This window comes from Macaca nemestrina, chromosome 14 (assembly GCF_043159975.1).
Source record: "Macaca nemestrina isolate mMacNem1 chromosome 14, mMacNem.hap1, whole genome shotgun sequence".
In the NCBI taxonomy this organism is placed as follows: domain Eukaryota; kingdom Metazoa; phylum Chordata; class Mammalia; order Primates; family Cercopithecidae; genus Macaca; species Macaca nemestrina.
Genome location: NC_092138.1, coordinates 80,806,702 through 80,834,341, shown reverse-complemented (window position 1 = coordinate 80,834,341; position 27,640 = coordinate 80,806,702). Strand labels below are relative to the sequence as shown.

The 27,640-nt window shown below is 45.6% G+C and overlaps 1 protein-coding gene and 1 non-coding gene across 2 annotated transcripts; one reads left to right on the top strand and one right to left on the bottom strand.

Moving 5' to 3' along the window:
* Positions 1-11,826: 11,826 nt before the first annotated feature.
* On the top strand, positions 11,827-21,798 carry C14H9orf152 (chromosome 14 C9orf152 homolog). Its single transcript, XM_011740330.2, has 2 exons — positions 11,827-14,031; positions 19,934-21,798. Exons 1-2 carry the CDS (start codon positions 13,839-13,841, stop codon positions 20,458-20,460), a joined length of 720 nt encoding a protein of 239 aa, XP_011738632.2. The 5' UTR covers positions 11,827-13,838; the 3' UTR covers positions 20,461-21,798.
* Positions 21,799-22,404: 606 nt separating this feature from the next.
* TRNAQ-UUG (transfer RNA glutamine (anticodon UUG)) lies at positions 22,405-22,478 on the bottom strand. The gene has a single exon. It is a non-coding gene; the product is annotated as a tRNA-Gln (tRNA).
* Positions 22,479-27,640: the final 5,162 nt, after the last annotated feature.

Below are 27,640 nucleotides of genomic sequence, written 5' to 3'. Positions count from 1 at the left end.
GTAGTTTTAGTAGAGATGGGGTTTCACCGTGTTAGCCAGGATGGTCTAGATCTCCTGACCTCATGATCCGCCTGTCTTGGCCTCCCAAAGTGCTGGGATTACAGGCGTGAGCCACCGCGCCCACCAGGTTGGGTAATTTCTGTAAGTCCAGGAGTCATTAACAAAACCTCTTGGGACCCAAAAGTTATTCTCCAAAAGACAGAGACGCAGCTGAAATCTTTGGTAAAAACCAAAACAGAAACTAGTAGGACTTTTTAATTTCTCTGGAGTGCAGGGCGCACATGTAGATTTGTTCACAAATTAACATGCTCTTCAGATGCCTCCAGTGTAGGTGAGTAACAGCAGAGGCCCACAACTGGGATAATAGCCTAGGCAGAAGCTCACAGCCTGAGTAACAAGGCAGGGCAAAATTTACAGTTCAGATAGCTATGGGTAAAGTCCAGGCTGAAAATCTGTGAAACTGGATTCACTATTCTTTTCTGAATCTGTGTGACAGGTTCAAAGTTCAAGGAGCAGTGCAGAGGGTCCACATCTACCTATGGGACAACAGGGCAGAGAACTCAGAGCTGGGAATCTAGAAAGATGGAGACTGGAAGCAGAGCCCTTCCCCTCCCACCGCTACTCCAGTATAAATGCATTTCTCCAAACAGACCAGCCAGGACCATGAACAGAAAAAAAAGTTTTTCTGGGCCAGGAGCAGTGGCTCACGATCCCAGAACTTTGGGAGGCCGAGGTGGGTGGATCACGAGGTCAGGAGTTCAAGACCAGCCTGGTCAGCATGCTGAAACCCCGCCTCTACTAAAAATACAAAAATTAGCTGGGCATCGTGGTACGTGCCTGTAATCCCAGCTACTCAGGAGGCTGAGGCAGGAGAATCACTTGAATTGGGAGGTGGAGGTTGCAGTGGCTAAGATCATGCCACTGCACTCCAGCCTGGGTGACAGAGTGAGACTCTGTCCCAAAAAAAGAAAAAAGAAAAGAAAAAGGAAAGGAAAAAAAAGTTTTTCTGAAAGTAGGAGGTTGACAAGCAACCGTTTAAATAGCTCAGTGGTTCTTGACCTTGGCTGCACCCTGGCAAGTTTCAAAACAGGGTCTCCCTCTGTTGCCCAGGCTGAAGTGCAATGATGCGATCTCGGCTCACTGCAACCTCTGCTTCCCAGGCTCAAGCGATCCCCCCACCTCAGCCTCTCAAGTGTCTGGGATCTCAGATGTGTGCCACCACACCCAGCTAAATTTTGTAGTTTTTATAGAAGCAGGGTTTCACCATGTTGCCCAGGCTGGTCTCAAACTCCTGAGTTCAGGTGATCCTCCTGCCTCAGCCTCTCAAAGTCCCAGGATTACAGGCATGAGCCACTGTACCCAGCACCCCTAGCAAGTTTCAAAAGTACTGATTGATGTCTGGGCTCTACCTGCTCCTGTGATTTGGATTCAATTACTGTGGGATGAAGCCCCAGTGTAAGTAATTTTTTTAAGTTACCCAAGTAATTCTTAATGTGCAGTCTGGGTTGAGAGCTCCCAAATTAATTTAAGCACCTTAGGACAGCAGTCATCTGACCACAGCTTAAAGAGCGAACAGTCCCCAAGAGTGTGGGCCCAAACTGCTGGAAAGACTTTTCAATGATTAGATTCAGGGTGAGTTAATTAAAGGAATACTTGAAGATTATGCAGCAAAAGATCAAGTTGTTTCTAGGTGTTCACTTACTTTAAAGCTTGTACAAAACATTATCTGACAACTTGACTAAAGTTGTTTAACCTAGTAATTTTTTAAAGGTGTTGTTATAATAAAACGTGGGGAGAACATCTCATGACTCCAATAAACTCAGACTTCAGTACCATGGGATATGAGGTATGGGGGAGTGAAAGAAACACGAGCTTTGAGAAGAGAACAAAGTAGGTGTAAAACCTGTGCTGCCAGTTTTTAGCTGCAGGACCTGAGGTGGCTCACTGAACCTTTTTGAGCCTGGAGTACCTCATCGGTAAGATGGGGATGTTAATACCTGTTTTTTAGGAAGCTTGTAAGGATGAAATGGGATGGCGTATTTAAAACACGTTTGTTGGTTAGACTCTTTGATGTCGGAGCCACCTGGGTTAATTTGGGGTTTTGATGAGATGCTCAGGGAAAGTAACAGTCATGAGCCCTAGCTGGAATTCCCTGGGGCCACTGTGCTATCTTTGGGATGGGAGGCAGTCCTGGCCACCTCCGCATCAGGCATCATTCATTCTGGCATTCTGTCATAATCATGGTTCATATGCTTTCCATGTCTTTTCTTTGACTGTGGATGAAGGGCCTCTTTCCTGTTTTATTCTGAAGTCCAACTAGCTGGACCTGCTTACCCTCCTGTAGAGGAGCCCTGCTTACTAGAGCTTCCACCCCAGGCCACTTCACAGCCGCTGGCTGACCCTAGATGGCTGCTCAAGGAGAGTGGTGAGGTCACACGGCACCAAGCTTGCATGGGGAGCCTTTGTGCTTCCCAGAAGGGGAGTCGATAGCAGGCAAGTGTCTGGTCTGGCCTGTCTGGTTCTGTTCTGCATATTCCAGCCTTTAGGAGCTCACTAAATAGCAGCTGGGCCAGGCGCAGTGGCTCACATCTGTAGTCCCAGCACTTTTAGAGGCCGAGTCCAGAGGATTGCTTAGGGCCAGGAATTTGAGACCAGCATGGGAAAAAGCTCAAGTGATCCACCTACCTCGGTCTCTCAAAGTGCTGGGATTATAGGCATGAGCCACCACACCCAGGTGGCTGTTATAGTACATTGTGTTTTATCATTGGTAAAACTGTTTTTAAATTTTGTAATATCTGTTCTTAGGTATTTTAGATGAATTACTAAGTTTGGTTGTTCCATAGTGTTCCTTCAATATCTTTTATATGATATCTGTTGGGAAACAGAGAAACCTCAGCTCTATTAAAAAATAAAATTAGGCCAGGCATGGTGACTCACACCTGTAATCCCAGCACTTTAGGAGGCTGAGGTGGGTGGATCACGAGGTCAGGAGTTCAAGACCAGCCTGGCCAACATGGTGAAACCCCATCTCTACTAAAAATACAAAAATTAGCAGGGCGCGGTGGCGGGCACCTGTAGTCCCAGCTATTCGGGAGGCTGAGGCAGAAGAATCACTTTAACCCAGGAAGTGGAGGTTGTAGCGAGCCAAGATCTCACCACAACACTCTAGCCTGGGCGACAGAGCAAGACTCCGTCTCAAAAAAAAGGAAATTAAAATTAAAAAGAAAAAAAAGAAGCCAGGTGGGGTGGCTCATGCCTGTAATCCCAACACTTTGGAAAGCCAAGGCAGGCGGATCATTTGAGGCTAGGAGTTCGAGACCAGCCTGGCCAACATGGTGAAACCCAGTCTCTACTAGAAATACAAAAATTAGCCCGGCGTGGTGACACACACCTGTAATCCCAGCTACTCGGGAGGCTGAGACACAATAATCGCTTGAACCGGGGAGGCTGCAGTGAGCTGAGGTCGCACCACTGAGCTCCAGCCTGGGTAACAGAACGAGACTCGTCCGTCTCAAACAAGGACAACAAAAAGGCAGCTGAAACGTCAAAAACCCGTTTTTTTGTCGGGCTATGACTCAAAGTCCCCACTAGAGGGCAGGAAACTTACATTTAAGATGGATTTTATGTTCTAAAGGTTAATAAACTGGATAAATTATAATGATTATTGGAATCATAGTTATAGGTAACAATTGTCGCACACTAAGATCCAGGCACTCCTCTAAGCACTTTATATGCATTATAGTATTTAAGTTATTTACTGTATTCTGTTTATCTAGTTCTTACCATAAATTGTAGCCATACAATTATTAGTTAACTTGCTCTTCACTTCTGTCCCCACCACTGGACTGGAAGTTCCATGAGGATAGTGTCTGTTGTATTCGCTATTCTATACTTAGTACTGTGTCTGGAATATTATAGTGACTGAATAAGTACTTGTTGAATGAATAAAAGAATCCTGACTTCAAAACCAAAAGATAGGAGCTGTTATTTTTATTTATTTGGTTTTTTTTTAGTTTTTGGGACAGGGTCTCACTCTGTCCCCCAGGCTGAAGGGCAGTGGCATGATCCTGACTCACTGCAGCCTCAACCTCCTGAGCTCAAGTGATCCTCCCAAGCAGCTGAGACTATAGGTGCACACCACCATGTCTGACTAATTTTTGTATTTTTTGTAGAGAGGGGTTTTACCATGTTGCATAGGTTGCTCTTAAACTCCTGGGCTCAAGTGATCCACCTACCTCGGTCTCTCAAAGTGCTGGGATTATAGGCATGAGCCACCACGCCCAGGCGGCTGTTATAGTACATGGTGTTTTATCATTGGTAAAACTGTTTTTAAATTTTGTAATATCTGTTCTTAGGTATTTTAGATGAATTATTAAGTTTGGTTGTCCCATAGTGTTCCTTCAATATCTTTTATATGATATCTATTGGGGAAAGCTCTGTTCTTTTGTAGAAAATTGATAGGCATTGTCAAACTAAAATAAATAAGGACCTCCTTATAGATTAAGAGCTAATTTATTATCTTGGTAATAGGTATTGTAATTACCTGGAGGACTTTGTGGATTTATATTCAACAAATGCTTACCTCATGCCAGACACTGTTCTAAAGACTGCATCCTTACAAAGTTTCTATTATTAGTTCCATTTTATGGATGAGGAAACTGAGGCACAGAAATAGTAAGAAGCTTGCCCAATATATCACAAGTAGTAAATTGAACAGCTGGAATTCAAACTCAGGTATTCTGGCTGCGAACTCCAAATACATAATTGCTACGCTGCCTCTAAATTTCACTTAATGATTTTATACAATTATTACATAAAGCAGTAGCTTCACTGGTAATGATTCTGATAGGACACAGAAAAATAAATCTGGGAGAACTTCTGTGCATTTTTTCTAATTGACTTTCAATCCATTTGAAATAATAGGGATGGGAAAAGAATTACAAATAGGTCAGAAGTTGTCGTTTCCTGTCCAAATCTTCTACCTAGCCAGGGAGTTATTTTGCCAGTATGTGATGAAAAATTATAAACTAGAATCCCCTTTCTAAAAGACCAAACACACTAACCAACTAACACACAAAAGCCAGCCTGCTGTAGCACAGAGCTCTTGGAATATCAACAGAAAAGCCAAAACATACAATGCAAAAATCTTTCAATATCATCAAAATGCAACCCGATTTCAGCCAAGTAAGTTTTGCAATAAAAATAACACACAACAATCGTATGACCCAGTAATCCCATTCCTGAGTATATACCCCAAAGAATAGAAAATAGGTATTTAAACAAAAACTTAACATGAGTATTTGTATCAGCACAATTCATAATAGCTAAAAGGTGGAAACAACTCAAATGTCTATCGCTGAATGAATAGATAAACAAAAAAAGATACATCCACACAATGGAGTATTGTCCAACCATAAGAAAGAGTCAAGTGCTGATATATGCTACAACATAGAATGAACCTTGAAAACATGATGATGAGTGAAAGAAAACAGACATGGCCGGGCGCAGTGGCTCAAGCCTGTAATCCCAGCACTTTGGGAGGCCGAGACGGGCGGATCACGAGGTCAGGAGATCGAGACCATCCTGGCTAACACGGTGAAACCCCGTCTCTACTAAAAAATACAAAAAATTAGCCGGGCGAGGTGGCGGGCGCCTGTAGTCCCAGCTACTTGGGAGGCTGAGGCAGGAGAATGGCGTGAACCCGGGAGGCGGAGCTTGCAGTGAGCCGAGATCGCACCACTGCACTCCAGCCTGGGGCACAGAGCAAGACTCCGTCTCAAAAAAAAAAAAAAGAAAGAAAGAAAGAAAGAAAACAGACACAAAAAGTCGCATACTGTATGGTTCCATTTATTTGAAATATCCAGAGTAGTCAAATGTTTAAAGGAGGAAAGCAGAAAGCAGAGTGATTACCAGCGACTGGGAACAGAGGGAAGGGAGAATGACTTTTTTTTTCTGAGTCTCACTCTTTCACCCAGTGTGAAGTGCAGTGTCTCCATCTCAGCTCACTGCAACCTCTGCCTCCCAGGTTCAAGAGATTCTTGTGCCTCAGTAATCCCAGTAGCTGGGATTACAGGCGTGCATCACCACACCCCACTAACTTTTGTATTTTCAGTAGAGACGGGGTTTCTCCATGTTACCCAGGCTGGTCTCGAACTACTGACCTCAGGTGATCCACCCGCCTCGGCCTCCCAAAATGCTGGGATTACAGGCGTGAGCCACTGTGCCCGGCTGAGAATGACTTCCTAATGGATATGAGGTTTCTCTTTGGGGTGATGAAAATGTTTTAGAAGTAGATAGAGGTGGTGATTGTACAATATTGTGAGTGTACTAAATGCTGCTGAACTGTTTAAGTGGTTAAAATGGTGAATTTTACCCCACATAAATAAAAAACTCAACCTACAACCAATTTTAAAATAAAATTTATCTATATTTTAAGACTATAAAATATTCCATTTTTATGTACAATGACAACCTACAAAGATTTCTGCATCCTTTTGGTTAAAATGTAACCAATCACCAAGTGCTGTTATCTGTTTCTTTTGCCTTGTGTATTTGCTAAGTGGATAGCAAAGATCAAAGAACTTTCAGAAGAGATATAGAAATTCAGTTAGATACAGCTAAGATAATAACTGAGTGTGCTGAGCTGTGTCCCAAAGGTCTATAGAGTAATAAATGCAAAACATATTTTGGGTGAAAAAACTCTGAATTATGCAGCATAACTTTTTAAAACATTCCCTCTATTTTTTTTAGTCTTGCTATTGCTTGGTTATTTAGGAATTAGGATGTTGGCTGTACTGTGGATTGCTTATTTCAATATCCATTTAAATATTTTATCTTACACAGGCTAGGGAGCTTTTAAAAGCTACATTCCCCAGATTTCCTTGCAGCTAGGATTCTGGACATGCTTTGGGTTGAGCAATCAGCTGTGCTTTCCTAAGATTTTACGGGCAAAGAGGCAGGATGGATGCAGGCGCCCATTTTGTAGGTGTGGTTCATGGCCCAGGTGGGGTGATTTGGGGGCAAAGAGCTGTCTTGGAAGTTTCCCAGTTTGGCAGGTGGTTTTCCTGTTCAGCAGATTCAGCAGCAGTGGTACTATATTCATTCATAATCAGAAATATTCCAGTTATCTGTTGCTGTGTAATGAACAATCCCCAAACTTAGTGACTTAAAACAAAATTTATTATTACTTCTCCTGGTCTAAGCATAAACTGGGCTCAAATAGGTAAGTTTCCCTCGGGCTCTCTTATGAAGTTACATTCAGATGTGCACTGGGCTACAGTTATTTTATGGCAACACTGGGCTGGATGTCCTGGGGGCTCACTCTCTGGCAGTTGAAGACAGCTATTGGCTGGGAATTCACCAGAATTTGGTGGCTGATACACCTACCGTGACACACCTCACCGTGTTGTTCAGGCTGCCCACACCTTGGTATCCAGGCTCAGAGGAGGCACATCCCAACATTCCAAAAAGCAGGAATCAGAAGCTGCCAGAAGCTGCAGTTAGGGCTACACCAGGTACAGGCACAGAGTCATTTCTACCACATTCTGTTGGCCAAATGATACCACTCAACCAATTCACACTTAAGAAAGTGATATAGGCTCTACCTCTTGATGAAGGAATGGCAAGCTCAGTTGCCAAAGGGTGCATGAGATGAAAGATAGTGTTTATACCATCTTTGGAAAAACTACAAGGGTAGAGGAAGAGTGGTCTGGAGGCCTACTGTTGCTCTTTCTGCTTTCCTAATAATCTTACTAGCACCAATTCCCCATGTGAAATCTCTTTCTGCTTAAATTAACCAGACTGGGATCTGCTGACTACACCTGGATCCCGATCAAGGCTAGAGACCAGGTCTTTACTGTTCCCAGGCAAATAGCATTCCAATATATTACTCTATATGTAACTGGCATAGAGCAGTGATGCTCGGGAGAGAAAAAGCATTTGGAGTTGGAAAGTCCCTTGCTGAGTTTCAAGTTTCCCATCTGGAAAATGGGGATGATACTAATAATAATTTGGCATCTACCTTATAGAATTAAACAGATTAAATGAGTCAACACATGCGCAATATTTCCACGTGCCTGGCACCTGGAAGGCAATGCTTGATGAAGTCTGTTTTGCTTGTTTGCTCAGCTCAAGCCGCCTCCTTCTCTTTGGTAATTGCTGTATCTGCAGGCACAGTGAAGTTAAGTAACTGGCCCAAAGGCATACTGCTAAGAAAGGACATCTTAGGCCGGCTGTGGTGGCTCACGCCTGTAATCCCAGCACTTTGGGAGGCCAAGGCAGGCGGATCACCTGAGGTCAGGAGTTCAAGACCAGCCTGGCCAACATAGTGAAACCCCATCTCTACTAAAAATACAAAAATTAGCTGGGTGTGGCAGCGCACACCTGTAGTCCCAGCTATTCAGGAGGCTGAGGCAGGAGAATCGTTTGAACCCAGGAGGCTGAGCTTGCATTGAGCCGAGATCATGCCACTTCACTCCAGGTTGGGTGACAGAGCAAGACTCCAGTTACTTAACTAGCCCAAAGGCACACTTGACTCTAGAGAGCAAGGGTAGAGTAGCTAAGAATAGAGAAGAGAAGACGCAAACCCACGTAGTCTAGCTTCGTAGTTCATGCTCTCAATCCTTACATTGTACCACTTTTTAAAGCTGAGAACTGAAGGTGTTTACAAGTTAGCTAGGGGACATGTGGGTGCTTCCAAGGATGGAAATATAATGAAGATACGGTTGAGGTGAAAGTAAGTAAAGATGTATTCTAGAAGACAAAGAACAGCACATACCAAAGCGCAAGGAGGGAAAGACATTGGGGAAATTCAAGAAATTCCTTCAGAGAAGGCTAAAGCAGTGAGAATACTTTTCTCCCCTCTTTCACATCATGGCACACCTAGAAAATGACACTATTTGTATGGACCACTGGAATAAATGCAGAAGCTATTTGTGGCTGGAGACACCTGACCCAGGAGTTGTGGGTCTCAGTCATAGGCATATCTGGAACCCACTTATAGGAAATCTTTTCTAGAAAGTAGAGAGCAAGGGGAACGTTGGCACAGAGACTGGATAGGTGAGACAGACCCAAGACAGGCACAAGCCCCTGGGTCATAAGAAGGATTCGAATGCAAGTTTGAGTATATTGGGAAGCCACTGAAGGATTTAACTGGGAGAGAAGCCACGGGATCTGATTTGCTTTGTGTCTTTTGGAGAACACTAACTGCTGTGAGGTCAATGGATCAATGGATGAGAGGACAGGTGTGGAAGTGGGAGGGAGGGTACAGGTAAGAGGCTGTTGCAGTGGTCTTAGAAAAAGAAATGAGGACAGCATAGGCTAGGTGGATGACAGTGGAGATGGAGAGAAATACATGGATTTCAGGTATCTTTTTTTTTTTTTTTTTTTTTTTTTTTGCAACTTCTGCCTCCCAGTTCAAGTGATTCTCCAGCCTCAGCCTCCCAGTAGCTGGGATTACAGGTGCCTGCCACCATGTCTGGCTAATTTTGTGTATTTTTAGTAGAGACTGGGTTTCACCATGTTGGTCAGGCTGGTCTTGAACTCCTGACCTCAGGCAATCCGCCCACCTTGGCCTCCCAAAGTGCTGGGATAACAGGTGTCAGCCACCGCACCCGGCCAGATTTCAGGTATCTTTTAGAGCTTGTATCTCCCAGGCCTAGAGATGGTTTGGGTGTACAAGGTGAAGGAGAAAGGATAGTAATGTTGCTTCTCTCATAGTGTTCTCATGAGAAATTAAATTAAATTTTGTCCAGGTTCCTCAAAAAAGCTAAACATAGAATTATTATATAAACCAGCTATTCCAAAAGAATTCACAGCAGGAACGCAAACACACACTTATATACCAATGTTCATAGCAGCACTATCCTCAATAGCCAAAAGGTGGAAAAAACCAAAATGTCCATCAACAGATGAATGGGTAAACAAACTGTGGCCTATTCATACAATGGAATATTATTCAGCCATAAAAAGGAATGAAGTTCTGATGAATGTTTACAACATGAATGGGCCTTGACAACATGCTAAGTGAAATAAGTCAGTCACATATATTGCAAATATTGTATGATTCCAATTACATTGGGTACCAAAGTCACAGGGACAGGAAGTATAGTAGAGGTTGCCAGGGATGCAGGGAAGTAGGGAGTAGGCAGTTATTATTTAACGGGTACAGACTTTCTGTTTGTGATGAGGGAAACAATGGAAATAATGGTGATTGTTGCAGGGCACTGTGAATGAATGCAATGCCACTGAACTGTACACTGAAAAATTGTTAAAATGGTCAATTTCATTTACACAAATATTACCATAATGAAAAAGTTGATCATTTACATAGAGTAATTAGCACATATCTGACCCATTGCAGTTTTAGCTCAATGGTTATAACTATTGTTTTCATATGTCTAGCCTAGCCTCTCTTTTTTCAGAGAAGAATCTCCCTTATTCTTAAGGCTGAGAGTTTTGAGTTTTTGGGTCTGTCTGCCCTGAAGCACTTCTTGACAACCTGAGTCCTTCCTGGTCATACTTGGCTCTCCTGTGGACACTGTCATTCATACACCTGCAAATCACAGTCCACTCCATAGGACGAGGTCCCCTCCTCATTGGAACCAGAGAGAAGAGAGCACAGGGAGGCCTCCCATCCCTTGCAGTCTTGCCCTCTTGGACTCTCTAAGGCTAGATCACTAGGCTTCAGCGGTGGGATAATCTCAGAGTGAACTTATTATCGGGGAGAGGAAAAGTGAAAGAACAGGGTAACTCAAGTTTTCTGGGAGTCTCCAGTGGAAAGAACCCCAAACTGAAGTTCTGCACAAGAACAGGATCCACCACTCCTGTCTCGCCCCCAGTGTATACTGAGCTGTCCCAGCCTACTGCTCTCAAGCCAGCTCCCTAAGGGATGCCTTCTTCAAGTCTCTGAATCTCTACCCACCAATGACTGGCCTTTTCATGGACAGGGTTACAGTCTGAGTCATTCTCTCTGGAGTAATGCCCCAGTTGTAAGTGATACCTGCTGCCACTCAAGTCTCACAGAATAGCTGGATCCCTTGGACAGGAGTGGACCTCTGGTTTAAGTCATTTTACTTGAAGCTCCAGGGAGGGCTGTAGGGATGCTGGTTCCTGTTTCTGTAATGAACCAACATGCTACATTATGCACAGTCTTACCTCTCCACCAGAATGGGACATTTCATGTTCCATACAGTTGGCATACATACAGAAAAACAAAATATTCCCTAGAATAACAAGACATCTTATTCCTACTCCAGCGTCTCAAGCCCTAAACAACTTTGAAGCTTATTTCCAGTTCCTCTGGAGGATCTACCTGGATAATAAAAGTCACCCGTTTAGTGGCAGCCACTCAGAACAAACTCCAGGCTTGATCATCTTTTCTTGTTTATTTCTGAAGACTCCCTGGGATGAGATGAAGTTGCCAATTTTTTCTTGTAATATTGTTATTGTTATCACAGTCCAAGGGAAAGGAAAGTTTATTCAGTAAGTGCTATTGAAACAACTGGGCAATTATTTGGAGGAAAAAAATTCCTAGATCCTTGCCTTATACCTAACACAACACTAAAATAAATTTCAAAGGGATTAAAGATTTGAGTTTTAAAAGAAAGAGGAATTATATTAACTAAAAGAAAGAATTTAAACTCCTAAAAAGCATTCAATCAGAAGCAGATAGCCTCAGTTTACTTCTCATCAAAATATCCACAAATATGCACATATAGAAAAAGACAAAAACTGTTAATACTAAAAGAAAAAGGCTGACAAGTAAATGCCAAAATATAGTAGAAATCAATTTCTACTGCCATTATTTCTCTTTCTTTTCTTTTCTTTTCTTTTCTTTTCTTTTCTTTTCTTTTCTTTTCTAAGACAGGAGCTCACTCTGTTACCCAGACTGAAGTGCAGTGGTGCAATCATGGCTCATTGTAGCCTTGAGCTTCTGGGCTCAAGCAATCATCCCACCTCAGCCACCCAAGTAGCTTGGACTACAGGCATGTGCCACCATGCCTGGCTAATTTTTGTAGATACAGTTTCACCATGTTGCCCAGGCTGGTCCTGCACTCCAGGGCATAATCAACACACCCACCTCAGCCTGCCAAAGTACTGGGATTACAGTTGTGAGCCATTGTGGCCAGCCTACTGCCGTGATGTCTACTACCACGATTTCGTGGCAAGTGCAACTGGTCCAGCACAGATGGGTTGCTCTTGCCTTCATGATAGAGCGACCTACCGATAAAAAGGTATGAGGAGGCTTTGGCTATCTCTCTCTGTATTTTTTGAGACAGATTGAGCTCTAATCCAATGCGATTACTGTACTTATAAAAGAGGGAAATTTGGATACAGAGACACCCACATAGGAAGAACATCATGTGAAGATAAAGGCAGAGATTAGGCGATGTTTTTGCAAGCCAAGGAATACCAGAGATTGCCAGCAAACCATCAGAAACAAGATGAGAGGCATGGAACAGATACTCTCACATAGCTCCAAGAAGAAACCAACCCTGCTCATACCTTGACCCTTCTCTTCTAACCTCCAGAACTAAGAGACAATAATGTTTGTGGATTAAGACATCCAGTTTATGGGTTTTCCTTATGGCAGACCTAACAAAACTAACATATGCTACCCAGTGAAGATTTGCTCTCCATCTTCCACTGCTCCCCCACATCAAATAACTAGATCGTATCTGGTTAATGTCCAAAATGTCTCGTAGGTTCAGGCTCTACTCTGTTTCCATTGCCTCTGTAGACATATTGGGTAATTGGGTAATCAGTAAGCACCATGATAGGAGAAGATAGAAAGGCACTTAGTTGACCAAATGCAGCAAGGCTAGGTCAAAGCTGGTGTAAGAGGGAGAGGGTCTGGGATTCAAAAGTGATGTAGAAATGTTGGGGCTGGCAAGCACAGGTTGAGGGGATGCCTAACTTACCACTTGGTTGGAAAATGCTGAGACGGCAGAGGCTACACCAAATGTCCAAGGGACGGGGCTGGCCAGAGGCCAAGATTTCCCTGGGTTTTGTCCCATGGCTGGCTTTGGGGCTGGATTTTCACCTGGGGTGTGTGTTGGGGTCTGAGTGGAGATCTTGGGGAGATCTTTGCTACTGGGTTTCTTTAGGGTGTGGCCGCGGGGCACACATCCAGAAGCACTGGCCTTGTGAAGCTCCCGAGAGTGTTCTTTGAACTACTGCAAACCCAACCAGCAGGTTTGCTGAAAAGTCGCCACGTTCCAGTCCAAAATGTGTGAGCCAAGAGGGTGCTTAGCATTCCCCAGGCCCAGTCCCAGCTCTGTCAAGAAATGGGAGACTTCACCGTAGCACTGGGAATTGGATTCTAAACTTTAGGATCAAGCAATGAAAGGACCTGGAGTAAGATACCTTCTTGACCTCCCTGAAGGGCTCTGAGCAGCTGAGCTTGCCTTTCTCTTTGCTCCCCCAGTTCTCCCCTTACTTCTCAGTCTCCTACTCCCCATCACTCCTTTCCTTGCCTCCTCCTGCCTGTCTCCTTCTTCCTCCCTTTCTTCTCTCACCCCATTAATCCCCCCTTGTCACTATCACCTCCTCCCTCCAGTCTTTCCCCCTTCGCTGCCCCTTCTTTCCTCCGACCTTTCCTTCTCTTACTGCCCCTGTCTCCCACCTTTCTCCTCCCCCCCATATCTCCCTCTCCCTACCTCCTCCTCCTGTTCATCTTTCTCCTTCCCCCTTATTTTTCTATCTCCTTCCTCAGTCCCACTCCCCTTTCCACCCTCCTTTTGCCCGTCACTTCTCCTTCTCCCTCATTGCCCCCTCCCTCTCTCCTCCTCCCCGGGTCCTGCCCCACTCAGCTCTGTTTGCTTTTCTCCCGGATCCGGATGGAGGGGTTGCCCTGCCCATGCCCAGCCCTGCCCCACTTCTGGCAGCTTGGATCTCGCTTCATGGCTGAGGGCTCCAGGACTCAGGCCCCTGGGAAAGGGCCCCCACTCAGCATCCATTTCCTGCGAGCCCAGTATGAAGGCTTGAAGAGGCAGCAGAGGACCCAGGCCCACCTCCTGGTGCTTCCGAAAGGTAGGAATGGACAGGGGCTGGGGAAGGAGAGACTGACCATGGGAGGACTGAGTGGCAGAGCCGCAGGGAGGCAGAGCCAGGGCTTTGCCAGCCCTCCCTCCCAGTGGGGAAGAACAAGGGAGGCGGGCTCAGGGCAGCTCTGCTCAGCTGTCCCACCTGCTAAGGGAGCCAGGGGCCTCAGCCAAGCACCTGGCTGCCAGCACTGTTCCTGGCCTCTGCTCTGATGTTCTGATCTTGCTAGACTGGTCAGCCTGGAGGCTTGGCCCCCCTGCTAGCTCAGGTATGGTGATAGGAGCTCTGCTTCCTGGCTGGGTCTAACTAAGGCACCTCCTACAGACCAGAGAAATTCACTCTGGCGGTAGAAGACATGGCGTTCCCAACAGCCTGGGAACTGTTTGGGCCAGAGGACGCCTAGGGCTCACAGACCCATGAGGCATCCCAGGCTCATCCAGCCTCAAACATTAGGCAAGGAGGTGTGATTGGACACAGAAATCCCCTACCCCACTCATGGGGAGAAACCTCCTCCCTTTGGGAACTCAGATTTCATTCCAGGAGGAAGTTAGAGGCACAGGGCTCAGAAACCAAGGGCTTGTCAAATCCCAGCCCTTCCTCCTCTAACAGAGGAACAGGTTGAGGGAGAAGGGAAGATGCCCTGAAAGGTCAAAGCTGGGCTCTGTGGGATTCTGTGGTTATTTGTAGAGTTCAGCAGACTCTTTGGGCTGCCCTTTGCCAGTACAGACTGGGCAAAAATCAGGGGCCAGAGGGACCTCTCTGTCTAAGTCAGGAAGTGTGCTGCCTTCTGGGAACAAAAGTGGCACCTCTGAGCTGAAGGAGCCCATCTCCCATTACCTGGGCTGTTGCCAACCAATGGGATCCTGCCCATTCCTGGCAGGAGTGAACTGGCACAGCCAGTCACCATCTCTGCAGGGCATAAACTGAAATGTTCCTAAAGCTCTATCCCACCCTGGAGGGTGTTTATTCATTCAGTTATTCAACAAACATTTATTAATTTAAATCCCTTCAAAAGGAAACACCATGCTTAATACACCTGCAATTCAGACTTACAAATCTAATTGCTTAGTGGGGGTGATCCAAAGACATCTCAAATTCAACATGCCCCCAGAGAATTCACTATCCCCTGTGCTCATCCTTTCTCCTGCTCTTGGTAACTCAGTGCCCCCTTTCCCATCGTTACCAGGTGCTAAATTATGGTTCATGCAAGGAGTGCCCAGGTGTGGTTTTCTCCAAGAAGACTTCTGACCTCCCGGCTACGTCAGGGTCATTCAGGGCACTTTCAGCAGTTTGCAGTTCCACCTTGTTTTTTTTTTTTTTTTTTTTTTTTGGACACAGATTCTCACTCTGTCGCCCAGGCTGGAGTACAGTATGGTGCAATCTCGGCTCACTGAAACCTCTGCCTCCCAGGTTCAAGCAATTATCTCTGCCTCAGCCTCCTGAGTAGCTGGATTACAGGCACCTGCCACCATGCCCAGTTAATTTTTATATTTTTTTTAGTAGAGATGGGGTTGATGGCCATGTTGGCCAGGCTGGTCTTGAACTCCTGACCTCAGGTGATCCGCCCACCTCAGCCTTCAAAGGTGCTGGGCGTGAGCCACCATGCTCGGCTGAGTTTCACATTCTTTATCTAACTGTGAGAGTCAGCATACTGTATAATGGAGTGGTCACGTACTGGGTCTTGGAGCACAGCCTGAGTTTGAGTTCCAGTTCTGCCATTTACTTAATATGCAGCTTTAAACAAGTTACGTAAATTTTCTGGGGCTCAGTTTCCTCACCTGTCAATTGGGAATAACTGTAGTACCCAAATCATAGGGTTATTGCAGGAATCAAATGAATTAATATGTATAAAACTCATCAAGGCTTTATGCACTGATTGACTGAGGACAAGATCAAATATGTCACATGCATCTGAGTAGGAAGGCCATTGGAAACACTGGCACTGAATGTGAAGGAGCAGGTAATTCTCCAGGGAAAAATCAGGGTAAGGTGACAAAAATAAGGTGAAAATGACACTAAGGAGGCAAAAGAGCAATTAATTGTCCCCTATACTTTAGCAACAGGATAGATGGTGATATGTTTCCTTGAGAATACAGGAGAAAAGGTTTTTAATAGAGAGAGATTAACTTGTTTTTGAATATACTGCATTGGAGATAGTTGCCTGTAGACCTTCCATCCAGCCTGGATCTCAGTCGGGCTGGAGATCTAGATTTGGGGTCATTCATCTATAGATGGTAGCTGAAGCCATGGGCATGGATAAAATTGTGGCAAATCCATGTGTAAATTAATAAGAAACTGGGATGAAAGTTAGAGTTCTGGAATACTCAAATATTTAAGGAACAAGAGGAAGAAATGAAGCCAGGGAAGATGGAGAGAGCAGTCAAAATTTGAGGAGAGGGATATCATTCAGCCATAAAAAGGAAAGAAATTCTGCCATACACTACAACATGGATAAAACTTGAGGACATTATGCTGAGTAAAGTCAGTCAGTCCCAAAAAGACAAATACTGTATAATCCTATTTACATGAGTAAATGGGAGTAGTCATATATAGAGAGACAGAAAGAAAGCAGAATGGTGGTTGCCAGAGGCTGGGGCACGGGGAAGTGGGGTGTTATTGTTTAATGCTTATAGAGTGTCAGTTAGGGAAGCTGAAGAGTTCTGGAGATTGGGTCCACAATAACGTGAATGTACTGAACACTACTAAACTGTACACTTAAAAATGGTTAAGATGGTACATTTTATGCTCTATATATTTTACCACAATTAAACATATTTTAAGTGGTAGAAGAAAATCAAGAGCAATTAATGTCATGAAGCCAAGTTGGTAGAGGGATTTTAGAGGACCATGATCCTCAGTGCCTATTGCAGCAGAGAGACCCAGGAAGACAGAGTGAGCATTGAGATTGGGCTCCTGCGAAAGCTAGAAGTCAATGTCTCAAGACATTGGTTTGCATTTAGAAGCTCAGAAATTCTAGGAGCTGATCGATGAAAGGAAGGGCTCCAAAATTAGCTTTCTTCACCCCGTCTTAGCATTATGCGATGGATCCAGGTTCTGGAAATTCAGTTACAAGTAGCAGTGTGCCTTCCCTGATGCAACGTAAGTTCTCAGGGGAACTTGAGCTACTCTCAGAAGTCTGTGGAGCCCCAATTACCCCCAGTGATTGATGTCCAAAAGGAATATGCTTTTGTCGCAGTCAGACACTGTGTGACTCGCCTTATGTAGAAAAAGGGATTAGGGTCGGGACTTATATCTGGGCTGGATGTTTTATATTACATTTCATTGAACATTCCTAGCAGCCCTGTAAGGTAGCTCCCTTTTTAAGATCTCCATTTTATAGATGAGGAAATGGAGGCCTAGGGTCTCCTAGTGAGTCAGTGGTGAACTCAGGACCAGACCTCATGTCTGCCTGACTCTGGCTTGATGAGAGCAGCTCCACCAAAGGTCTCAGGCAGTTAGGATGAATTTTGATTCTTCTTTCCTCCCTGAGTCTCCCTACCACTCTCTTCGCTATTCTCTCCACCCACTTCCTCCATCCCCACTGAAGAGAGAAATCAAGGAGGGGCTCAAAATATCCCTTCTCCAATTTGTATCTCCTAGCGAAGTGAATCAAGGATGAAGAATGAAGAAAGTATTATAGATAACGAGTACATTTCCTTCATCGCCAGTCCCTAACTGACCAAAACCAAAACAAAACAGATAAAAAACATGATACAAAATTTCCCTGTACTCTTCAGGCAATTACCCTAATTCTCTTTCTCTTGTACAGTGAAGAGCAGGCACCATCCCAAGATGTGGAGGGTACTGCCACAGAAGGCTCATGGTGATTCTCAGCAGAGGCTGCTTTGGGGTGGGATCCCTGTGTACCTCCCAGCCGAACTCTCTTTCCTTTCCTCTGAACCACAGGCTGGGACTGACAGTTGAACAAGACTGTCCACCTTCAGTCCTTTCCTTCTAAACTCGTGATGGGAGAGGATACCAGTTTCTAGGTTCTCTCATTGTGTCTCCCTCCTTCCTTGTTCTCAAATAAGTACATAACAGGTTGGATATTTATAAAAGTTTCCTTCGGCTGGGTGCAGCGACTCATGCCTGCAATCCAAGCACTTTGGGAGGCTGAGGCAGGTGGATCACAAGGTCAGGAGATCGAGACCATCCTGGCTAACACAGTGAAACCTCGTCTCTACTAAAAATACAAAAAAAAAAAAAAATTAGCCAGGTGTGGTGGCGGGCACCTGTAGACCCAGCTACTCAGGAGGCTGAGGCAGGAGAATCGCTTGAACCCAGGAGGCGGAGGGCGGAGGGTGCAGTGAGCCGAGATCGCGCCACTGCACTTCAGCCTGGGCAACAGAGCAAGACTCTGTCTCAAAAATAAAATAAAATAAAATAAAACAAAACAAAACAAAAGTGTTTCCTTCATTTCATGCTGGAAAATAATACTAAGGAACTAATGCAGTTACAAAGCCGAAACAAATCTTGAGAGCCTCACACTAGAGTTAATGTTGACAGGACAGTAGTTGTTGGCTGAGATGGCTGCAGCTGGTCTTCTGTTTCTTTTGGATCCCTGGAATTGGAGCTCAGGGGCTTCCTTCTGACTTTATTCTTCCGACATCGTCTCCCCACTCTTGCTCTGTCACCTCCAGGGTCTTCTGTGATAACAGGTGATGGGACAGACAAGTGAACCTAAATGACACTTTTGAGGAGCTCCAGACTGGTCACACACTTGCTTTCTATAAGGCAAATGCTTTTCAGTCATTCCAATCCCTGTCACTGCCACCAAGAGTTAACAATGAACTATCATATTCCACTAGGTGGTTTAAAGAAAAGTCCCCAAGAAAAAAAAGAGACATTGGTCTGCCTCTTCCACCTAAAGCCAGTTCTGAGGAGCAGTAAATGCTGCAGCTGTCTTCCCAGAGCAGTGCCTGTGGACTAGAAGGATAATGTTTCGTTCTCTAAAAGGAGCTGCTTCAAAACACAACTCCTCCCTCTTTTGCCTTGGGTTGTAAACCCACTATCAGAATCCCAGGACACAGCCCGGTGCAGTGGCTCACGCCTGTAATCCCAACACTTTGGGAGGCTGAAGTGGGCAGATCACTTGAGGCCAGGGGTTCAAAACCAGCCTGGCCAACATGGTGAAAATCACATCTCTACTAAAAATACAAAAATTAGTCAGACAGGGTGGCGGATGCCTGTAATCCCAGCTACTTGGGAGGCTGAGGCAGGAGAATCGCTTGAACCCAGGAGGCGGAGGTTGCACCACTGCACTCCAGCCTGGGCAATGGAGTGAGACTCCGTCCCAAACAAAGAAAAACAAAACAAAAAAAAGAATCCCAGAATACAAAACCCTATAAGTTAAGAATAATGTTTTCCACTGGTGAGCATATGTGAACCCAAATGTGTGTGAGTCTATGTGTGCTCTTTGCCTTTCTTTTAGCCCCAAATGCTAGTTTCCTATCTCCTCCCAGAGTTCCCTCCTTCACTTCAGTGTTTGGCCCTCTGTTATGCCTGAGATTTTCCAGGCATTATAAATATGCATTTTTGTCTCTCTACTCAACTAGGACACACCCAGGAAGGTATGGGTTTTGTCTCAATGTTCATTGCTGTATTCCTAGGACCTGGAATAAATAATGCCTGGCCCATATTAAGTGCTCAATAAATATGTGCCGAACGAATGAATAATTGTGTGTGTGTGAATATATATGGGTGAGGTGTGAAAGGGCATGTGTGTGAGCATACAAGTGAGACCCTGTGTATGTACACATGTACACACATGCAATGTACCAGGAACCTTCTGGGGATGGCCTTCCTTCAGCTTGAAAGTAATGAGACCCCCTAAGTGAGAGATGCCCCTGTCCCTTCCAGTGATGACCCTGCTGGTGCTTTCTCTTTTCAGGAGGAAACGCGCCTGCTCCTGCGGAATCGATAGTCAGTGCTGTTTGGATTAACAAGGAGAGAAGGAGCTCACTGTCCCTGGAAGAGGCAGATTCCAAGGTGGACGGGAGGCTGGAGGAGGCTGCCCAGGGCTGTCTTCAGGCCCCCAAGTCTCCGTGGCACACGCACCTGGAGATGCATCATTTGGTTCAAACCTTCCCCCAGGACACCAGTCATCAAGTACATCATAGGGGCAAGCTTGTGGAATCTGACCAAAGGCTCCCTCCTGAAGGAGACACACACTTGTTTGAAGCCAATCAGATGACTCAGCAAGCAACCGGAATCCCAGAGGCTGCCCAGCTTCCATGCCAGGTGGGCAATACCCAAACAAAGGCAGTGGAATCTGGCTTAAAATTCAGCACTCAATGTCCTCTTTCCATAAAGAACCCACACAGGTCTGGCAAACCAGCTTACTATCCATTTCCCCGGAGGAAATCTCCCAGGATCTCCCAAGCTGCCCGGAACCTGGGCTTATATGGCTCACCCTGAAGCTTTCTATTCTGCCAGATGTCTTGACCTTGAGGCCACCTATGGCCTCATGGAAGAACCAATGAGGCAGAGCCACAACTAGGTCTCTAGCTATGAGCAAGAACTGTACTAACCCAATTATAGGAATTGTGGGAGATGAACTTCACAGTGGTAACATGGGTTTACCCTTCAATAAGAAACTTCCCAGGCCAAGTGGCCCACAGTTTAGGATAAAGAGGACTGTCTGGTCAGTGCAGCCCCATTCTGACATTGATATGAGGTCCTGGCTATCCATTCCTTGGGGAAGACCAGTAAGACATCTGTTCCATCGCTGGAACTGGAGAATTTTGAAACATAAACCAGGGACTCTAGCCAATAGAATGCCTTAGCAATGCCCAGGGGTCAATGGGTATGGGCATTCTTGTTTTCAATGTCTTCTGATGATTTCTCACATATTCTGGAGAAGACCAGCTCTGAGAATTCAGACGCTTCTTCTGGTGGCTGTGTCTGGGGGGCCATCTCACTTAGAAGTCACAACACTCATTGGCAGTGATCACATCATTTCAATTTGGGCTTCCCAAAGTATGGTTACCCTGTATGAAGGTCAGATCAATGCTACCTACCATTTTGTGTCTTTAAGGAGTCTTTAGAAAGGGCTGATCATCTGTCACTGCTCACTGAGACATGTACATTCCAACATCATCACAGATTTATCTCCTTCCTTCCTTCTCTCCCTCCCTCCTTCTGTCTCTCCCTCCGTTCCTTCCTTCCTTCTTTCCTTCCTCTCTTCCTTCCTGTCTATTTCTCTCTCTCTCTGCAAGTTAATTTCTTATTAAAAACTGCCACTCATTGAAGATATATAATGATGGGATCCTGAACAAAAAGAGGCAAAGAAATTCTCCTGCTTGAAAAATATGCATTTCCTAGAGACTGCCTCCTGTTTAGTCCAACTTGGATCACTCAGATCCTTCCTGGGATCAAATACATATTTTTAAACGTAAGACAAAGCAAACCAGGTGTTACTTGGGTGATAGGAAAAAAAGCTTGTCTTTCCTGATTAATGTTTAGCTTTAGTAATGCTATTTAAACACACCTAAGGTGCCTTTCCCTCATCTCAGGTGCTTTCTCTGTAAAGTTTCACCCCCACCTTTCTTTTCTCCCCATGGCCATCCAGTCTTGCCCATCTACAACCAGAGTTGTTAACTAGCAGTGTCATTACCTGTCAAAAACATGTAGGTGCCTCCTTGAACCACCCAGAAATCCACTCCAATTTGGGGATTGTCATTCCTTTTGTGAATAATTAATACAATTCAGTTGTTTTTAAAATATTCTAATAAAAAAGGACATTTTCTCAAAAAACTTTGTCCTTTGTTTTTGTTTTTAAAGAAGTATCCCACAAGAAATGTATCTTTCTGTAGGTTTGCTTTTGTTTCCTGTTTTTGGAGATGGAGTCTCACTCTGTTGCCCAGGATAGAGTGCAGTGGTGCAATCTCGGCTCACTGCAAACTCTGCCTCCCGGGTTCAAGCCATTCTCTTGCCTCAGCCTCCCAAGTAGCTGGGATTATGGGCATGCACCACTACCCCAGCTAATTTTTTGTATTTTTAGTAGAAACGGGGTTTCACCATGTTGGCCAGGCTGGTCTCGGACTCCTGACCTCCCTCGGGTGATCTGCCTGCCTTGGCCTCCGAAAGCGCTGGGATTACAGGTGAGAGCCACCACACCCGGCCAGTAATTACATCTTTTTTTTTTTTTTTTCTCCTGCCTCAGCCTCCCGTGTAGCTGGGATTACAGGCATGCACCACCATGCTCGGCTAATTTGTATTTTTAGTAGAGATGGAATTTCTCCATGTTGGCCAGGCTGGCCTCGAACTCCCGACCTCAATCTGCCCTCCTCGGCCTCCCAAAGCACTGGGATTACAGGCATGAGACACCGTGCCCAGAAAAAGGTAGAAATAACCCCTCCATGACCATGGCAGTGACTCAAACCTGCAATCTTCTGATCCAAAGTCAGATGCCTTACCCATTAGGCCACACAGCCACTGGCTGGTCAAGTCTTTGTTCAAAATGCCAAGAGCCTGGGATGGTCTCCACCGATAACATTAGCAAAAGAAGGTTTTCCTCTTCTCTTCCTAAGGTAGAAAAAAACCAGCTCACATTGTAAGTCCTGCATCAGGCAGGCCACCTTTACCTAGGGTTTCCCCAGGCTTCCATTTCCCAGTGAGGACTCCCCATGTGGCTGCCTGGTACGCACCATGCTTCAGTCTCCCCTAGTAGGAGGAGGACTGATCAGGCTCCAGTCTGGGCACTGCTGTTGGCAGAGGTGTGACCTTTATTAGATGAATTAAAGTCAGAGATTTCAGAGCCAAATCTCAGAGCCACAGATTTACCAGTTTAAGTGAAGGAGATAATATTCCCTGGGGTGGTGAGGAACGTGGAGGACAGACGTTTTCCCTAAGCTAGAAACAGAAAAGGTTTTTTCCAAGAACAGCTACCAATTCAGCTGGGTCTAACAGCTTCTTCCTCACTAGGGGATAGGCTGCCCTCACACTATCTCAGTCGGATTCCCTAACTTTTCAGTCACTCCCTGACATTGAAGCCATTCATTTCAGTTGGTAAAACTTGGAACCGTTCAAATGTCAAAGTTCATCTCATAGTCAAGTCAGAGTCTACCAAGCTCCACCTCCTCCCAGCACAGCCTTGACTGATGCCTTTAAGGCTGGAGGGAGCGGCTCATTCCCACATTCTTCTTTCTCTGTTTACACAGATTTTTGACAAGGGGATAGGAAGGATGGAGAAGAAGCACAGATAGCCCTTTACGTGGCTGGCCATGGCGTAGTTTTGGTCTCTTCCCTTGGCCATTTACTCTGGCCTGGCTTGTCATCTATAGGTTTGGTATGGATACGTGGTGGCCCCAATGGGCTCCTGCTGAGGAGGGACTTATCCCAAGCAGCCCGCTAGCTTGGGGGGGTGGTCCCTTGGGAAGATGGTTATGCCTGGTCAAGCTGCCTCCACCCCATTGCATCAGGAGACCATTCTTTTTACCCTTTGCCCCAAGTTCATCTACCTCTGCTAGCCCAGCTCAGCCTGTAGACTCATAGGCAGCAGGCATGTTCTGCACCTGTGCGAGGTGATCATCCCTGCACCTTCTCTTTCTGGCCATTCTATACTCTTCTGTTTCCACTGAAGTCTCCCCTTTCTCCTGACCAGTCATCTAGTGGGAGGGTAATGTGTCAGTCTTCATTCTTGCAGACACTACTTTATTTATTTATTTATTTTTGAGGTGGAGTTTTGCTCTTGTTCCCGAGGCCGGAGTGCAATGGCACTATCGTGGCTCACTGCAACCTCCGACTCCTGGGTTCAAGCGATTCTCCTGCCTCAGCCACCCGAGTGACTGGGATTACAGGTGCACGCCACCATGCCCGGCTACTTTTCATATTTTCAGTAGAGACAGAGTTTTGCCATGTTGGTCAGGCTGGTCTTGAACTCCTGACCTCAGGTGATCACCTGCCTTGGCCTCCCAAAATCCTGGGATTACAGGTGTGAGCCACCTCTCCAGGCCGACAGTACCATCTTTAAAAGAAAGGTTCTGCTGGGTGCGGTGGCTCATGCCTGTAATCCCAGCACTTCGGGGGGCCAAGGCAGGTGGATCACCTGAGGTTAGGAGTTCGAGACCAGACTGACCAATATGGTGAAACCCTGTCTCTACCAAAAATACAAAAATTAGCCGGGCTTAGTTGCTTGTGCCTGTAATCCCAGCTACTCAGGAGGCTGAGGCGAGGAGAATCACTTGAACCCGGGAGGCGGAGGTTGTGGTGAGTCAAGATCCTGCCACTGCACTCCAGCCTGGGTGACAGAGCGAGACTCTGTCTCAACAAAAAAAAGAAATGTTCTTTGCCCTCCCTCTTTCCCCTTTGGCTTTGAGAAGAATAGTCAGGTGGGGTGTGTGTGTATGTGTGTTTTTCTTTTTTTCTTTTTCTTTTTTTTTTTTTTTTTGAGACAGAGTTTCACTCTGTTACCCAGGCTGGAGTGCAGTGGTGCGATCACAACTCACTGCAGCCTCAACCTCCCAGGCTCAAGCAATCCTCCCACCTCAGCTTCCTGAGTAGCTGGAACTATCCATGCATGCCACCACGCCCAGCTAATGTTTGTATTTTTTGTAGAGACAGGGTCTCATTATGTTGCCCAGACTGGTCTCGAACTCCTTAGCTCAAGTGATCCACCTGTCTCAGCCTCTTAAAGAGCTGAGATTACAGGCGTGAGCCGTAGCATCCAGCCTTAGTCAGGTGTTTAATTCCATGGAGAGGAGAAGAGGGAATTAGCTCCATACAAACACTGAATGTCCCTATTGTGGCTCAGAAAACAGTGCCCCCAAGAGAAGGCCTCAGAAGCAAAAGGTTTTCTCTGACCTTCTCCTGCCCTCCTGTCTCTCAGTGCCATTCTCCCCCCGGGCTAGCCATAGATACTAGAATGCCTCTTCCCTAAGGTGGGTCATAGAAAGCAGAACCCTGCCCTGGTATGGTGGCTCACACCTGTAATCCCAGCACTTTGGGAGGCTGAGGTAGGTGGATCACCTGAGGTCAGGAGTTTGAGCAGCCTGGCCAGCATGGTGATAACCCCATCCCAACTAAAAATACAAAAAATACAAAACTCCAGCCACTTTCTAAGTCCAGAAGTTCTTTCCTGGGCCTTTGAAATTTTTTTTTTTTTTTTTTTCCCCTCAGTGGCGCAATCTTGGCTCACCGCAACCTCTGCCTCCTCCCAGGTTCAAGCGATTCTCCTGCCTCAGCCTCTTGAGTAGCTGGGACTACAGGCACGCGCCACCATGCCTGGCTAATTTTTGTATTAGTAGAGACGGGGTTTCACCATGTTGGCCAGGCTGGTCTTGAATTCCTGGCCTCGTGATCAGCCCACCCTGGCCTCCCAAAGTGCGGGTATTACAGGTATGAGCCACCATGCCCGGCTATTTCCTGGGCATCTTGATTCCAGGCAGGATATGTAGAGAAAATATTGCAACTTGCCTGTAGCTGTCTCCTCACCCTCCCTCTAGGCACTCAGTCTCCTGGGGAGATACCAACTTAAGACCCTACCTTAGGAAAGGACTTATTCCAAGGTCCCTGCTCACTCACAAACTAGGACTTCCTTAGTACCTCTGTGTGCACATGTGTGTGGGGAGGAAGATTCTCCACAGTGGCCAAGGGGGAGGTTGGTGGGGATGAGTAGAGAGAAGGGAACTAAGAAGTCCAGCTCCGGCCGGGCGCGGTGGCTCAAGCCTGTAATCCCAGCACTTTGGGAGGCCGAGGCGGGTGGATCACGAGGTCAGGAGATCGAGACCATCCTGGCTAACACAGTGAAATTCCGCCTCCACTAAAAAAATACAAAAAAATTAGTTGGACGTGGTGGCGGGCGCCTGTAGTCCCAGCTACTCTGGAGGCTGAGGCAGGAGAATGGCGTGAACCCGGGAAGCGGAGCTTGCAGTGAGCTGAGATCTGGCCACCGCACTCCAGCCTGGGCGACAGAGCGAGACTCCATCCCCCCAAAAAAAAAAAAAAAAAAAAAAAAAATCCAGCTCCTTCCGTCCTTGGGGGAGCTAGAGTCAAACTCCCTCAGAATGTCACACCCATCTAGGACATGTCCCCATAGTGGTGGGAGAAACTGCCTCAGAGAGGGGTTGGGTCATGGCCCTAGTTAATACTGTGAAAGGAAAATTAAAACTCAGGACCTCAAATCACTCTGCCAGAAGGAAAAAAAAAAAAAAAAAAAATGCTAAAAGCTGAGTCATACATGAAACTGCCTTTCCTTTTGTTCCTAAACAGATAGCTACAGATAAAATGTTAAATATCTCCACAGGCAGCTACTCTGCTTTCACCTTATCTTATGTAAACACTGATTTACTTTGTGAGACAAATCCATAATTGACTATTCCCCTACCTAGTCCTTTTCCCTTGCAACTTGTGGATTTCCAGACCCTCCCTCTTTCCCCTCCAGCTGCTCTTCCCCTTGAAATAGTGAAGTCCTGGGAGTCATCTTTGGAGAAAGGCACAGACCACACAGACTGTGTCTGTGATTCCGTATTTTTCCTTCTGGGCATATCCTTAACCTTGGAAAAATTAACTCATAAATTGTTTCAGACCTGTCTCAGAGCAATACTTTATGTCTGGTCCCTGTTTTGAACTTTCATATTTGAAAAACATTAATTTTTACTTGGTTTTCTTGGGTTTTGAGAGAAGCATCTGAAATTCTTTTAGTCCGGAAAAATTATAAATCTTCTCCAGCGGCACCTCCCGCCTCAGGTTCTTCCTGAGAGGATGCTTCTTCTGTTCATCTTATTTGTTTAAAAATCCCTGCACCCCAGCTTGTGAGTAGGGTGCCCCATATTGAAGGTAAAAATTCTAGCAAGGTGATATCACTTGCTTAAGGTAGCACAGCTAGCAAATTGCACAAGGAAACAGCAAACTCAGGCAGCCACAAGCCACATACCAGAGCCTAAACTCTTTTTTACTATTATTATTACTATTGTTGAGACGGAGTCTTGCTCTGGTTTGTGGCCCAGGCTGGAGTGCAGTGGCAAGATCTTGGCTCACTGCAACTTCCTCCTCCCAGGTTCAAGCGATTCTCCTGCCTCAGCCTCCTGAGTAACTGAGATTACATGTATGAGCTACCACGCTCGGCTAATTTTTGTATTTTTAGTAGAGACGGGGTTTCACCATGTTGGCTAGCTGGTCTCAAACTCCTGACCTCAGGTGATCCGCCTGCCTCAGCTTCCCAAAGTGCTGGGATTATAGGTGTGAACCACTGCACCCAGCCTTTCTTTCTTTCTTTCTTTTTTTTCAGAGTCTAAACTCTTAACAATGTTAAACTATCTCCTCCTGACTCCTTCCCTTCACTTATTTTTATAACATCATAGCTGGGAAATCTACCCTCCAAATATTTTTGAATTGAAACTGCCAATGGTAAAATTGCTGCTTCTAACTGGAGGCTAGAGAGAATCCTAAGACTTTTCCTAAATTCTTCTTCATAAAACCTCACCTTTCCCCAGCCTTTCAGGTGCTGGTTGACCCTCCACATTCTTCACAAACATTCTTTCAGGTCACTTCCTTATTGAGAAAGACTCAGTCATGACTTCCAGCATTTTCTGTCTGCACGTAAATTCTGAAAGCTTTCGACAGCTGTGATTGTGTTTCTCCCACAGCTAATGAACAA

Coding starts and splice junctions, on each gene's coding strand:
- C14H9orf152 (XM_011740330.2), top strand. CDS start 13,839: ATGGAGGGGTTGCCCTGCCCATGCCCAGCCCTGCCCCACTTCTGGCAG. Junction 14,032..19,933: donor CCTCCTGGTGCTTCCGAAAG/GTAGGAATGGAC, acceptor TTCTCTTTTCAG/GAGGAAACGCGCCTGCTCCT.